We start from the raw sequence: 16,684 nt of genomic DNA, 5'->3' as shown, positions 1-16,684 counted from the left end.
TTTCATTCTATTGTCGAAATGTACACAAATCTTTGATAGATTCTGCATTTATTACTTTCAGTTGGATTCCCAGAGGTAGAATTACTCAGTAAAAAGGTCAAACATTTTAAAGGTCTTGCTACATACTGCCAAACTGTCAAAAAAGCCATACTGCCATACTGTCAAAAAAGCCATACTAATTTACATTATACAGCAGCATGGATCAAGATTTCAATAGGCAGACATGGGAAGAAACTGGCTTCTTTGCAAAAGGAAAGTTTTAAAGACCTATAAATTACTTAATTTGACAAGAGAGGGGAGAAAACATTGAAAATATACTTGGACCCAAATTATGGAAATCCCTAAATGCTAAGATAAGGAAATTGTATCAATAGGTACTAGAAGTAAGCTATCAACATAAGTAACAGGATCAGAATGATCAGAACTATACCTAGATAAAGAGTAATCTGGTAATAGTGGACACATATTAGAATTTTCATATTGAGACAGAATGTGTCATTTATGATTACAACTTCCCACAACAAAGCTTATAAAGTAATTAATAACAGGTGTACAATAAATATTTGGGACAGGATAATAAATATAAGGGACTAGTGGCCCAGCGCATGAAATTTGTGCACTTGGGGCGAGGGAGGGAAGTTCACCAGCCTTGCCTGTGCCCTGTCACTCCAATATACTAAAGAGGTAGGCCCCACCCACCCACCCAGAGCTCCTTGATGGGCTGCCCCAAAGAGGTAGGCCAAAGCCGGGGGAGGCCTGTGGATCCCCGGACCAAGCCACGGTAGAAGCCTGCAGACCCCTGGCTGGGCCTGCAGCAGAAGGACCTCTCCGTGCGCCTACAGATCTCAGCTGGGCCCGGGTTGAGGCCTCTCCACACACCAGTGGACCCCCAGCGCAGCCATGCAGAGATGTCTCTCTACCGCAGCCCCGCCTCCATTTCTGCAAGTCCTCACCCACAGTGCATGCAGCCTGCTGATGGGTCATTACTGTGACAACGTCCCAACCAATTTGCACATTATCTTATTATTAGTATAGACTAGAGGCCTGATGCACAAAATTCGTGCATGGGGAGGAGGGGGTGTCCTTCAGCCCAGCCTGCACCCTCTCCAATCTGGGACCCCTCGAGGGATGTCCAACTGTCCATTTAGGCCCGATCCAAGTAGGATCGGGAAATCCGACAGCCCTCTCACAATCCAGGACTCCTGGCTCCCAACTGCTTGCCTGCCTGCCTTCCTGATTGCCCCTAACCGCTTCTGCCTGCCAGCCTGATCACCCCCTAATCACTCGCCTGCCAACCTGATTGATGCCTAACTGATCCCCTGCCAGCTTTTTCCCCCTAACTGCCCTCCCCTACAGTCCAGGTCGCCCCCAACTTCCCTTCTCTGCCAGCCTTGGTCACCCCTAACTGCCCTCCCCCTGCAGGCTTGATCGCCCCAACTACCCTTTCCTGCTAGCAATCTTGTGGTGGCCATCTTGTGTCCACATGGGGGCATCCATCTTTGATCACATGGGGGCAGTATCTTGTGTGTTGGAGTGACAGTCAATTTGCATATTACTCTTTTATTAGATAGGCTAGAAGCCTGGTGCACGGGTGGGGGTCAGCTGGTTTACCCTGAAGGGTATCCCAGATCAGGGAAGGGGTTCCCTTGGGGCCTAGGGCGGCCTTGGCAAGGGGCCTGTGGTGGTTTGCTGGCCAGCCACGCCCCCCAGCAACCCAAGCTGAGGCCCTGGTATCTGGGATTTATTTATCTTCTATAATTGAAACTTTGTAGCCTTGAGTAGAGGCCTGGGCCCACCAGGGTGTGTGGAAAGCTTGGCTTCCTCCATTGCCAGGGAAACCCAAGCCTCCTGCTCACTGCATGGCCAAAGCCGTCTTGTTGGGGTTAATTTCCATACTCGCTCCTGATTGGCTGGTGGGCATGGCTTGTGAGTGTAGCAGAGTGATGGTTAACTTGCATATTACTCTTTTATTAAATAGGATAGAACTACTCAAAGAGAAAGTAACATTGGCATGGTATATAGATGTACAAAAGGAGAGATAAAGGCAGATTTCAGGTAAAGAAAAGAAGGAAGATAGGCTCAGAAGTTTATGGTTCTAGCTGATCTAACTTAAAATGCTTAATAAATATTTACTAAGTATCTACTGTATATATGAATGGTAACATGAAAAATATGCACAAAGGAATGGGGTGTGTTTAAGAATGGTAGAGCCATTAAAGCTAGTCCGATGTTGAGAAAAGGTGGGTGGCAAAAGGGATGTAATCAATAAAGGCTATAAGGACTATCATAAAGATAGACCAACTCCCAATGGATTTATGGCTTAGAACCAACAGAAGGCCAGGTCATTCAACAAAGAGACTAATTTCACCTTGCAGTAACCCTAAGCCTCATGATTCTCTCATTGTAATACATTAGCATACTAAACAACCACACACACAAACAGAGAATGCAAAGCCCATATAAGGATACAAAATGGCCAACTGTTCTCCCAAGAATCTCCACCCGTTTCCCAGAAAAATCCTGAATACCCTTTCCCCTTATTGAATGCCCTACCCATCAATTAAATGAGCTCTAATAAAAGGAGTAAATCCCACTAGGGAGTGGCTGCTCTACTGTGGAGTAGCCACTCTGTCTCACTATTTCACTTATAAACCCTTTTTCACTTTAAAGTCTATGTTGACTAAAAACTGAGTTCTTTCCTGCTCCAAGCCAAGAACCCCACAGTGGTCACAGATCATCAGATCCCCAGGCTCCTGAAATGCCCAAATCAGTATGACAGGAAAAGATGGCAAGAGAGACAAAATTTGTCAACCAACTTATCCATTAAGCAATAAGTAATATAACATTCATATACTAAAAACACCTCTCCAGCAATGGTAGGAGATAGATTAGATAGGAAGTGAAAAGAGAATAGATTCAATTCCCTACTCCAAGTGTGGTCCACAGACCAGCAGTAACAGCTGCATCAGAGGTTTCTTAGAAATGTGCAAATTTGTGTCCCACCAAAGACTCATTGAACTGCAATCTGTATATTAAGATCCTCAGTAATTTATATTCTTTGAGAGGATCTAGACTAAAGGATAGAAGAGTAGTTAGAAAGGTACTACAATTCCCTTAGTGAGGGCTGGAATCAAAGGAGCATGGAGAGAAGAGAGGACATTTGATTGTCCTGGAAAAAACAAATTAACTGTGAACAACAGTTCTCTGCTCATCTCTAAAAATTTCGATTACTCCTTTTAGACAGAGCACCAAAGCAGTCAAAAGATAGGGAGATTTAAATACATTTTAAATACTTTTCCCAAGAGTATTGATAATAATCTATCAATTTCAGATTGGGACCTAGAAGAGAAAAGACTTACAACTAAGTGAGATGCCACTTACATTTTACAAACTGAAGAAAATTAGAAAAGCACATTTGAGGATTCAAAACTACTGTATATATTTTCCTAAACTCATAAAATTTTTCATTTTTACAAGTGTTAAGGTACAAGTAAAATAAATTTACATGATTTCAAATGAGAATTTCCCAAACTTATTAAAATCCTAACAAAATCACAAAGACTATATTTCAATACTTTGCATTTCTGTATTAATCTTTAGGTCACTTAAAAATCAATATAATGAATTGGATATTAAATGATACCAAAAAATTATTTTGTCAGCTATCAATCACACTGGTTATGTAAAAAAAAAAAAAAAAAAGTATTTTTTAAGGAATGTATACTAAAATATTTAAGAATGAATGAATTTGCTTCAAACACCTCACAAAGAAAAAGGAAGAAATACAGAAAGGAAATATAGCAAAATCCTGATAATTGTTGAATCTGAATCAGGAGCTGAATATGAATGCAAGCCACAACCGGTTTTAGTATAGCCTAAGCTAAAAATGGTTCTCCCATGTATAAAGGATTGTAAAAACAACAAAGAAAAATATACAGCCAAAATGTTACCCCCAAAGCCTAAATTACTCACTAGCTAGCTGTATACAAAAAAAGTTTGCTGACCTCATTCTGGATGATAAGCATATCAATCTTATTCCACAGTAGAGAAAGACAAATCTAGTAAGCCCCAATAATACTTTAACAGAAACCAAGCAAAAAACCTAATCCACAATTTCTTAACATTCAAAATGTACTTTAAATAATAAAAATTATTCTCATTCAATTAATATTTGAATAAATCATGTACACGGTACTGGTCTAGGGCCAGGATACATAGAAGTGAATGCAAAAGACAAAATCCCTTACCTTCATAGAATTCTGGCATTATTAGGTTGACTTTTCTTACTTTAATCATAAATACTCTATTTTCCTTTCCTTCTATATGCTCAAGTACATGACTGTTCTGACATAAAAGCATTCATACATATATACTTTCATTGTAAACAATCAGTGACATAAAAGGTAGGTTAATAACTTTTATTATTTTATTTAAAATGTAGTAATTATGTAATACTTACTGGAGATCCAAAGTTATGTCCAACTTCATGAGCAAAAGTAATGTGAGAGACTTTGGGGGGTACATGAGACCCATAGTTCTGAACAGTAATAATTCCAGTGTTTAAGGACTTCTTCTTACCATCTGAATAGAGCTTACTTTTTTCACATATTCCTCCAGAGCTTCCTAATTCAGAGCAAAAAAATGCTAAATTAATATCTATTTCACCCCCAAATAACTTTCTAATATGAGCTATGTAAAATTAAGACATTTTATACTTTGAGTCCAAAATACAACTGGTATCCACATATATCAAATACTCAAAAGTTTCTTTGGTCCAAGATTAGGAACTCATTTCAAATAAAAGCTTTCATGAAGAAACTCCCAGGATTAAGTACAAAACCCTTATAAATATTCCTCTTCATAACCAAAAGGTCCCCAGATTTTTGCTCCCAAAAATTTAACAAAACAAACATCTTTTACAAAGAAAACTTTAAGCGCACGAAAGTTGAATAAAAAACTCACTTCTACAAATAAAAGCAGTGATGCACAGAAAAATGTACATGATTCACTATCTGAGTGACAACCCTTTTTTTTTTTTTTTTTTAAAGAACTAGGGTTGCCAAGATATAGTGGTGTGGGGGTGGGGGAAGTAGGGAGAGGTTGGTAAAAGGTATAAACTTTCAGTTATAAGGTTTCACAATGTATACAAATAGCAAATCAGCACAATGTACACTTCAAATACCTTACAATTTTGTTAATTATACTTCAATAAAGCTATAAAAAAAGAATTATGCGAAATGGGTGGGGGGAAAAACATAACAAAGGGAGGAGGGAAGATAGGGGAGTGTATGAAGGAAGGGAGGGAGGGAAGGAGAGCAAAAGTAGCAAAATGTTAATTATCAGGTATTCACTGTAGTACTCTTAAAACCTTTTGGCATGTTAACAATTTTTTTCAAAATAAATTTAAAAAATTAAATTATGATTTTCCAATGTATCTTAAGAATACTTCCAAATTTTAAAAGGAAACCCATGCTTTTACTTATTAAGTCATTTTATACTTCATTAATAGTTCCTGAACTTCAGAGTTTAATTCCAAAATAAAAGTACTTTCACATCTAAATGCAGTTAACATAAAAAATTAGAAAAAGAACATGAAATTCAGAAACTGGCTGGCCAATCCATGTCTTTACTTACAGTGTACTAAGAAAACCATAGTTCTCCTAACTATTGAAGATTTTTAGTGAAAAGTTCTTTATATTCACATTATAATGTTTCTCTATTTGAATTTTTGTTAAAATACAATCAAACTAATCAAATTACTTCAAATTAGCTAGCTGTGTAATGCAAAGTTAGAACCAAGTCATTAAATCATTTTTAAAAACCTAATATTTAGGCCAGCCGCTCAGTGGTCGAGCATCAACCTATGAACCAGGAGATCACGGTTTGATTCCCAGTCAGAGCACATGCCCAGTTGTGGGCTTGATCCCCAGTAGGGAATGTGCAGGAGGCAGCCAATCAATGATTCTCTCTCATCATTGATGTTTCCATCTCTTTCTCCCTCTCCCTTTCTCTCTGAAATCAATAAAAAAAAATATTTTTTACAAACCTAATATTTATAACCTCTAATAAAGCATATAATAAAAAGGAATAAAAAATAGATCTTTAAGAATGGCATGATACAACTGCTGTCTTATTCCTTTTAAAATCAGAAAGTATATGGCAGCAAAACATAAATTTGAATTACCATTATGATACAATTTAGGAAGCTGAGAAGATAATGTGCTTAAGTAACAGAAAAATAAACTGAAAGACTGGGGCACACGCAGATTTTAACCAGCAAGGGATTGAGAATCTTTATGATAGTCAAAACTTACTACCTTTTCTACACAGAAAACTGAAAAAAGGAAATAGCTAATGAATAATTAATGTATTTTCTTAAGATACCTCTACTTTTGGAGATGAGTTCTAAAGACTATATCACTATTTTTAGAAAGTAGAAAAGATAGGAATCAGCACTCTGTATATAATAATAATAGTATACATGTTAGAGTTTTGAACAAATAGTAAATTAATATCCTGCCTTAGCGAAGATTTGTCATTTGCAAATTGGTCCAATGTAGTACTGTCAAACTTGAATTAAGCATAGAAGACTCCACACTGCAAATTTATCAGTTAAAAAAAGTAGAGAGCATATATTAAAAACTCTGATAATATACTTTTCTGTATTTTTAAGATCTAGTATAAGAGAAGTTCAGACATATACATGAGTACTTTTCTGAAATATAGCCTTTGTAATTCATATCTTATTTAATGTTTTAAACAACTGCTTTTGGTCTATTAATTATAGGAAAAGTTAATATGTGTTACAGGTTAATAGAATATGTTAGAATAACTCAATTATACAGAAGGAAATAAAATACTATATCTAATTTTATAAGTTAAAGTTTAATTTTTTAATACTGTAACGAGTTCTGATATGCCAGAAACTCAATTATTGGTAAGATATTATATATACTTATAAATAAACCATAAATGAAGTTCAGCAATTGCTTTATATTATAAATTTATGATTTTACTATGTATGTCATCATTGAAAAACACAATTGTGAATAACAATGAGAAGAGTGAAATGTAAAATTAGAAACTACAAAGGTAATTAAATATCTTGACAGACTCTAAAACTACAATTTTGATGTGAGCAGGCCTAAGTACCTAAAACTTAATAGTAATATGTTGACCATACAATATTGATCTGAGCTGCAATTCTGAAACACAGTATTACCACTGCCAGATAGGTTATTAAGAAATATCCAAAGGCATTTCTTTGTCTTTCATGTCTGGGGGACAGTACTCACATGTATGAGTAGGGACCACAGATGTTAAACATCCTGCAAAGGACAATCCAGACCTGAATAAAATGCCAATATTAAATGTTCTGTTGCAACATTCTAATGATGTAATTCTCCTAGCCTTGTAATTAGACTTTTAAACAACAGGTTAAGAATTCAATAGGCTTTTAGTTATCTTGAGAACCCATGATGAGCTCTGTATGCCCTCAAATCCTAATATGTAAAATTAAATGAAAGTTTCTAAAATAAGAAACACAGAAGAGACTATTTCTACCAAATGAAATGTTTCAAAAAATGTTCTTCAAATTTAATGAACATAAACTGATGAACAAAAATAGAGCAGAGACATAGGAACATCGAATAGACTGTCAAACTTCAAAGAAAAGGGGGCGAGGGGAGGGGTTAGAGATCAACCAAAGGTTTTGTATGCATGCATATAAGCATAACCAATGGACACAGACACTAGGGGGATGTGAGGGCATATGCTGGGGGCTGGGGAGAGGTCAATGGGAGAAAAAGAAGACATATGTAATACTATATGTAATACTTTAAAAATAAATAATTTTTTTAAATGGTCAGAGGAATACTGAATGGTTCAGGGTTAACTATGAGAGGAATTCCAAAGCTAGTGTTATTTAGTGACCTACTGATAAAATTAAGATGGATAATAAATGAGCAGAATGTACTTAATTATCCCCCTCTAAAAAATGGCCCCTCAAAATGTAAAGTAATGTAGAACAAAGGAATTATTTAATATAAACAATTTATTTTGTTTAAGGAACCAATGTTTCAGTCTCTAAATTAAATAAGAGGCTACCTACTTAACAGAGAACTGTACTTATATAAAGTTCAGAGTAATTTTTCCAGATTGACTTTGTTTTGGAGACCAGGCTCCCTTTACGGGGCTCTCTTTAAGGCCCAGTATAATTTTTATGTTTTTGTTCATCTTCACCCAAGGATATTTTTCCCACTGATTTTTTAGAAAGAGTGAAAGGGAGAGAAGTAGGTAGAGGAGGAGAGATAATGTGAGGGGACGAAGGAGAAAGAGAGAAAAAAACATCAATGTGAGAGAAACACATCAATCGGCTGCCTCCAGCATTTGTCCCAACCAGGGCTGGGGATCAAACCTGCAATTCGGGTGTTCCCTTGATCAAAATTCAAACCTATGACTCTTCAGTGCAAAGGCTGATGTTCTAAGCACTGAGCCACACAGACCAGGAGGACAGTACAATTTAAAACTAGAGCCTCCAAGTCAGCCCAATTCGTTAGCTGTTTCTACTTATTACAGAGTTGAGGCAGAAGGTACTATTTTCCTCATTAATAAAACACAAGGCAGCACCCAACTATAGTATGAAATTAAATTCAAACAAATAAAAAGTAGTGTAAAAAAGACTTGAAGACAGAAAACCTACTATTCAAATGTTTCAGCCTTCATTGTTTTCTCTGGCTTAAATGAGTCAGTCAGTGAAGGGAAATAGCTAATAATTTGAGTAATTGTCCTGAGAAAATTAACATAATAATATCACAATAAAATCCTTTCCACTACCATATATTTGAATAGTGAAATATCTATAGGATTAAGTGAAGTAAAGCTAAATAATACACCAGAATCAAAATTAATTAGACCAAATTAAAATGAGAGAATATTCAGAAACAGATCATACGCTGAGCAAATCAGCTATGAAATGCTATTTTAAAAAACCAAAAAGATAACAGCAAGCATTACTAAGATCTATAGGCAGAAACATAAAGTTTCTCAAAGGAAAGGGCAAAGATAGAACATATTAAGGTTCTATCCTTAATAAACAACTTGAAGTAAAATGATTTACCTGAATTTATAGAAACAGAATGGACAAGTACCCAGTCTCATAGCTCCCAATTCAGTATTCTTTCCATCATGTCAAAACAGTTAACCAAAATAAGATTAAATATTATAGAGTAGTACGTATTTTATACTACTCTCTCTTAAGAAGAAAATGAATTTTAAAAATATAAAACAGTTTACCAAGATGCAGGAAACATTTCAACTTCTTAGAAATGTGTTAGAAAGACACAGCTAGAATATTCCAATATACAATACCTAGTAAAGTAACTACCAACTGCACTAATCCTGGAGTCAAAGGTCCAGATTCCAGGTTGTGTATGATACTGGGTTAGTCAGTCTCTGAACTTAAGTTTTCTCATCTTCTCCAAAGAAGACACACAGAGGGCCAAAGACACCTGAAAAGGTGCTCGACATCACTAATAGTCAAAGAGAGATGCAAATTAAACCCACAGTAACATATCATTTCACACCTACCTACATTCCAACCATCAATAAATCAACAAACAACAAATGTAGGTGGAGAAAAGGAAATCCTAGTGCACAGTTGGTAGCAATGCAGACTGGTGCAGCCACTGTGGAAAACAGTACAGAGTTTCCTCAAAAAAAATTAAAAATGGAACTGCCTTTTGATCCAACAATCCCATTTCTGGGAATATATCCTAAGAATCCTGAAACTCCAATCAGAAGGAATATATGCACCCCTATGGTCTCAGCATGCTAAGTGTCCAGTCGTCTGTTCAACCAATCAAAGCGTAATATGCTAATGGTATGCTAAGGCGGCTCTATGATGTGCACTTATCACCAGGGAGCAGATGGTCCGACTAGTAGGTTAGCTTGCTGCTGGCGTCCAGCAGATCGAGACTGAGCAAGATGGGCCAGACAAGCCCTGGAGCCTTCCCACAGTCCCTCCCCGACTCTGATGGTGCACTGGTGGGGGTCCCTCAGCCTGGTCTGTGCCCTCTTGCAATCTGGGACCCCTTGGGGGATGTCAGAGAACCGGTTTTAGCCCAATCCCGCAGGCCAGACTGAAGGACCCCACTAGTATACGAATTCGTGCACTACGCCTCTAGTTTACAATAACCAAGATCTGGAAACTGCTCAAATATTCATTGGTAGGTGAGTGGATAAAAAAGTTATGGTATATTCACATAATGGAATACTATGCAGCTGTAAAAAGGAAGAAATGCTTACCTTGTGTAACAGCATGGATGGACCTGGAGATTATAATGCTAAGTGAAATAAACCACTCAGAGAAAGCAAATACCATATGATCTCACTTATATGTGGAATCTAATGAACAAAATAAGCTGATAAACAAAACAGAACCAATGTCAGAATACATGGTATTCTGACAGATGTCAGAAAGGAGGTTGGTGGGGTGGAAAAGATGAAAGATGAAAAAATTGCAAGAGAACAGATATACATAACCCATAGATAATAACAATACTGTAGTTAGTGCCAAAGGTAGGGGAGGATGGGGTCTAGGTGGAGAGGAGCAAAGGGGAGAGAAAGTGAGGTCTCTCTCTAATAATGTCAACAATGAAAATATTTTTTTTTTTTTTTAAAGAAGCTCTGGTGAGGAGAGATTAACCAGGAAACTTATATGCAATATGCATAGCCCATGGACACAGATAATAGTGTAGTGAAGGCCTGGGCGGGGTGAGTTTGGGTGGAGAGGGCCAAAGGGGAAAAGCAGGGGACATTTGTAATATTTTCAACAAGATAAATAAAAAAAAGGAAGCTTTGGAAACTGTTAAGAAGATATTTATTACTAGCTTATTAAAAATTCAACTAGAGCACAGTGTGGCTCAGTTGGTTGAGCATCAACTCATGCACTGAAAGGTCTCTAGTTTGATTCCTACTCTGAAATCAATAAAAATATATTTTTTAAAATAATAATAATGATGACTAGAAAAAAAACCTAGCTGTGTGGTTCAGTTGGTTGGAGCATCGTCTCATGCACCAAAAAGGTTTTGGGTTTGATTCCCAGTCAGGGCACATATCTAGGTTGTGGGTCCAATCCCTGGTCAGGGCATGTACAGGAGGCAACTGATCAATGTTTCTCTCTCTCTCCCCTCCCCCTTCCTCTCTCTAAAATCAAACATATCCTCAGGTGAAGAATTTTTTTAATAATAACTAGAGAAAAATAATAATATAGGCAGTTTTTTTCCTTCCACCTGCTCCACCTGACCAGGGTTACTCTCCTTCCTATCTCTATAGAACAGAAGCAAAGCATGGTTTTCCCTTTTAACTATAAAAGTTTCTTTTAAACATTTTTTTTTTTTTTTTTACTCCTTCTTGTTGTAGGAAAAACGGCTTGCAGATGATAAAGAGACACTTGGTTGATATTCATTAATGGCCCCATTAAACATTTTTTAAATAATTAATAACATTAACTTTTGTGAAAACATTTACTATTTTGCTTTTAATTTTGGAAATTAGTACCACTTTTTCTCATAAAATTATTTATTTCACCTACTGAATGTACCAAAATATCAGGACATATCCCTATTGGTACTCAGTTCAAAATAAAAAGCTAATTCATTAATTTTTCTATTTATATATATCATGCTAATGAATCTTGTACAGGCATCATTTTCTCTTATACTGTGTAAAATTCACTCTGCCCTGAAAATTGCTTTTTGTTTCAAGAACTACCTGAAGGTGCTCCAACCCAAGCCAAACCAAGAACGCCATCATCAAAATCTCGGTCAGTGAAGACATAGGCCAAACAGTAGTCATCATGATTCTGCTCAGAATTCAATTCCAGAAACTTCTCTACACCAATATTTGGAAAACGAAAGGGATTTGTGGGGTCCTTCTCATCAGCAGTTGTATTGATCTAAAATTTAAAAAAAAACAATTAATGTTAGCGGAGCCTTAGTGTAAGTCTCTATTCACCTCCTTCTAAGTCTGCCTGAACAATATGTTTGGGGTCCTTAGGAAATCAGGCCTCAATTAAGTTTTCTATGGTTGTACCTCCCAACCTCTGAGCTGATTTCAGAAGCCAAAAGGAAAAGAAAAAAAAAGGCAAGGTGGAATGCGTTACATTTCTGAGCAAGTATTCACCAGATTGTTGAACACTTGGAATGGAAAAACAAGTCCTTACTTCTAATGAAGTTCAGTTCCTCAAATTTATTCATCTAAGCAAGCCTCTTTTAGTGCAATATACTTCTATGGTGACAAGTATGAGAACATACAACCCTGTATTTCAGCTAATTACTAAAACATAAAACAAACTTGTTCTCCTTACAAGATCAATTTTTTTCTCCTGGGTGTGGCAAAAAATAAGACACACACACACACACACACACATTTTACCGCCAATTCATTTCTCTTACTATTTCAGGTTGAGTCCCTCTAGAATTTTTTTTTTTAATATATATTTTACTAGAGGCCCGATGCACAAAATTCATGCAAGAATAGACCTTCCTTCCCCTGGTTGAGGCACCAGCTTCCCTCTGGCACCTGGGACCTGGACTTCCCTCCAGCCGCTGGCAGGTACCCACCCGGGCTACCCTCGCAGCCCTGGCATGTTATGCTTTTATTATTAATAGAAGAATGATTTCAAAGAGGAAGATAGAGAAAGAAACATTAATGATGAGACAGAATCATTAATCAGCTGCCTCCTGCCCCACACTGGGGATGGAGCCTGCAAAACAGGCATGTGCCCTGACCCGGAACTGAATTATGATCTCTTGGTTCATATGTCGATGCTCAACCAGTGAGCCACACTGGCCAGGCTACAATGTTTCTTTTGACACTAGCTATTAAATTCCCAGTGCAGGTTCCTCCTTCACAATATGAAGAATTATGGTGTTCTGATAACAAACTTCTGCTAAACAAAAGTTTTCATTTATCAGCCTCTGCTTCATTTCAGAGATCCCTATCTGTCCTTTGAAGTCCTATCTGGCGTTCTTCAAATAAGTCAGAGAATTACATATAATATTGTTGCTAGAGAATAAAAAGGGTAAGTATGATACCCTGTTTTCCTAAAAATAAGCCAGTGTCTTATATTAATTTTTGCTCCCAAAGATGCACTAGGTCTTATTTTCAGGGGATGTCTTATTTTTCCATGAAGAAGAATACAATACACATTTATTGTTAAATGAAAATAAAGGAAATTTATTACCTGTATACGGTACGGTAGTACAGTAGTTGTCAACACAAACCAGACAAACTGAATCCTACAGTATCAAGAATGTACTCATTTATTCAATGACAATCATGTCATCATCTTCTGGAACATCATCATAACAATCCAATTCCTGAATTTCCTGGTGAATTTCTTGTGACTCCATTTCTTTCAGAAGCAGTGGACCAAATCTCTCATGTTTAGCCTGGGGGGGGAGGGGGGGGGCCTTATTTTCGGGGGATGCCTTATATTTAACTCAGAAGGAAACCTGTAAGTAGGTCTTATTTTCGGAGAAGTCTTATTTTCGGGGAAACATGGTAAAATAAGAATTACTGGTCTTTTTAGGATCGACACCTTTCAGTAAAGCCAAGGAGCTTAGAAACAGAATGGCAATTGCCTAAGGACAGATTTCAGAACATTTGACTTATCCATTAACAATTAACAAAAACAAAAATCAGTTATGATCATCTAACACATACACAAAAAAAAATCCAAAAAAGCATGAGATATATACAAGGGCTGGTTCACAAATTCGTGCATGGGTGGGATCCCTCTGGGTGGCCTGCAGGGATTGAGCCAAAACCCACAGGCCAACGCTGCCTGCAGCTCCTACCTGCCACTCCTGCTCATTCCAGCCCCACACTGTGTCCGCCACAGTCTCGTGCCCAATCAAGAGAAGCTCATGAGATAGACAATGAAGATGGTGGCGTAGATACACACTCCTGAACGGCTGCCAGGCACAACGAGTTCAAAAAAAAAACTATAAAACCTACGTCTATCTCCCCAAAAATCAAACGAAAGCTGGCTGAGAGGAAGCCCTACATCTAGACTAAAAGAGAAAGAGGAGAATCCAGGGCACAAGCGCTGAAAAACTGAGGTAGGGGGGCGAGGACGCAATAAGGGCTGGCGGTGGATCCAGGCTGGCGGAGGGCAGTGCTTTCTTCAACCCAAAGAGAGACAAGCACCCGATCTCTCTGAAATCCAGTTTCTGGGGAGAAGCCAGCCTCACTTTCTGACCTGTCTGCCATCAGGTCAGAAAGTGAGGCTGGCTTGCTTGCAGGGCTCAGATTGTTTGCTGTGCTGCGGTGCGAGACACGGGGAGACGTGGGGACGCCATCAGAGAGGCGGTGGACGGCAGCCATCGCTGTTGGCCACGCCCCAGCCTAGTGATGCCCTGAGACTCTGTCCCTCACAACACATCCAAGCTCCAAGCAGCGGACTTTGCATATGAATGGCCCTCTCTGTTGCAGTTTAGCAAAATTGCAACCTGGGGCAAACAGATCCAAGGAGGACAGGACTGTGGTTCACGCTGTAGCTTCTGTGACAGTACTGGTCTCAGACAGTAGCTGAACTGCACCTCATTGAGACCCAGAAACCAGAGTTCTAGTGCTCAGTTTCAATCCCTCACACCCATAAGTGACACATTCGGGAGACGGACTCAGTAAGCACCAAAGCCCCACTGAAACAAGCTGTGTCTCCAGCGCAGCAGTTCTTCCTTTATAGACACAGCGGATCCTCACAGACAATTGGCCTGGAGGTCAATTCCTCCCAGTGTACCAACAGCAATCAAGGCTTAATTACACCAAGACTTTGCACTAAGCCCACAAAGGGATATAGCAAAAGCGACCACCTCGGGTGATTGGGGAAGCTGAGCTACTGACCCCTATAGATCACCCACTACACAAAGCCACTCCATCAACACAGGGAGGCAGCCAAAATGAGGAGGCACAGAAGCATGATATGAAAGGGAGAGATGGAAGAGAGTAAACTACTAGATGACACAGAGTTCAGAATCATATTTATAAGATTACTCAAGAATCTTCTAAAAACCTTTGAGAAACTTGATGAGACCTCCAAGAAGCTTGGTGAGACCTTCAAGGACCTTAAAGAGAATACCAAAAAAATGGAAAAGGACCAGCCACAAATTAAGCATACAAAGTCTGAAATAAAGAATATACAGAAATTCAACTATAGATCAATACGCCCCAAGAATCAAACCAAAGATCTGGAATATAAGAAAGCAAAAATCACCCAACCAGAGAGGCAAAAATAAAGAATCCAAAAGTGTGAGGATAGTGTAAGGAGCCTCTGGGACAGCTTAAAGCGTACCAACATCCGGATTTCTGGGGTGCCAGAAGAGGAGAGAGAGGGCAAGATATTGAAGGCTTAATGGAAGAAATAATGAAAGAAAACTTTCCCTTCCTGGTAAAAGAAATAGACTTACAAGTTCAGGAAGTGCACAGGACCCCAAACAGGAGGAATCCAAAGAGGAACACACCAAGACATATCATAATTAAAATACCGAGAGCAAAAGACAAAGAGAAAATCTTACAAGCAGCAAGAGTAAAACAACTAGTTACCTACAAAGGAGTACCCATATGACTGTCAGCTGATTTCTCAACAGAAACTATACAGGCCAGAAGGGAGTGGCAAGAAATATTCAAAATGATGAACAACAAAAACCTACAACCAAGATTACTCTACTCAGCAAAGCTATCATTTAGAATTGAAGGTCAGATAAAGAGCTTCACAGACAAGAAAAAGTTAAAAGAGTTCATCAACACCAAACCAGGATTACATAAAATGTTGAAGGATATTCTTTAAGAAGAGGAAGAAGAAGAAAAAGGTAAAGGTAAAAAATTATGAACAACAAAAAGGCATCAAATACATACCTACCAACAAGCGTATCTAAAAATCAAGAGAATAAAAAAAAATGTGAACAAAATGAACTGGTGAATATAATAGAATCAGGGACATAGAAAGGGATTGGACTAACAATTCACAGGGGGGAAAGGGTCTGAGGGGTGCGGGAAGAGACTGAACAAAAATCTTACACCTATGGATGAAGACAGTGGTGGGGTAAGGGCGTGGGGTGGGGTTGGGAATCAGGTGGAGGGGAGCTGGGGGTAAGGGGGAAGAACACCTGTAATAATTTGAACAATAAAGATTTTTTTTTTTTTTAAAGGGGGGGGGTTGGAGCTTGTGCTGCCACTGCCGTGCTAGCCAGCCATAAGCCCTGCATCTGGCGCCTACCTAAGGAGAGTGGCCTGTGGGATTAGGCTGAAACCAGCTCTCTGACATTTCCTGAGAGGTCCTGGATTGAGAGAGGGTGCAGGCCAGGCTGAGGGATCCCACCGGTGCATATCAGGCTGGGGAGGGACCCCGGAAGGCTACAGGGCATGTCTGTCCCATCTCACTCAGTCCCAATCAGCCAGATCCCAGCAGCAAGCTAATCTACCAGTCAGAGCATCTGGTTAAGCAGCCTTAGCCTATCATTAGCATATTAAGCTTTGATTGGTTGTTCTGTTGTTCTCCCATTCAGTCTATTTTCATATTATTCTTTTATTGTCCTATCTAATAAAGGGATATGCTAATTGATCATCACGCCCTCACAAAGATGGCAGCAGCCAGTCAATAAGAAGGAAATATGCTAAT

General features: G+C 38.4%; 1 protein-coding gene across 1 annotated transcript in view; it reads right to left on the bottom strand.

Moving 5' to 3' along the window:
- Window positions 1-16,684, bottom strand: part of ADAM10 (ADAM metallopeptidase domain 10) — a 145,266-nt gene that overhangs the window by 27,898 nt on the left and 100,684 nt on the right. The window contains exons 8-9 of the mRNA XM_084873324.1: window positions 11,773-11,956; window positions 4,460-4,623 (exon numbers count right to left, since the gene is read on the bottom strand). Of these exons, the coding sequence (XP_084729450.1) occupies window positions 4,460-4,623; window positions 11,773-11,956 (348 nt within the window). The remainder of the gene's footprint in view (window positions 1-4,459; window positions 4,624-11,772; window positions 11,957-16,684) is intronic.

The sequence above is a fragment of the Pipistrellus hanaki genome, assembly GCF_964339955.1.
Source record: "Pipistrellus hanaki genome assembly, chromosome: 1".
In the NCBI taxonomy this organism is placed as follows: Eukaryota; Metazoa; Chordata; class Mammalia; order Chiroptera; family Vespertilionidae; genus Pipistrellus; species Pipistrellus hanaki.
Note: the sequence above shows the minus strand (reverse complement) of the source record. Positions and strands in the feature narration are given on the sequence as shown.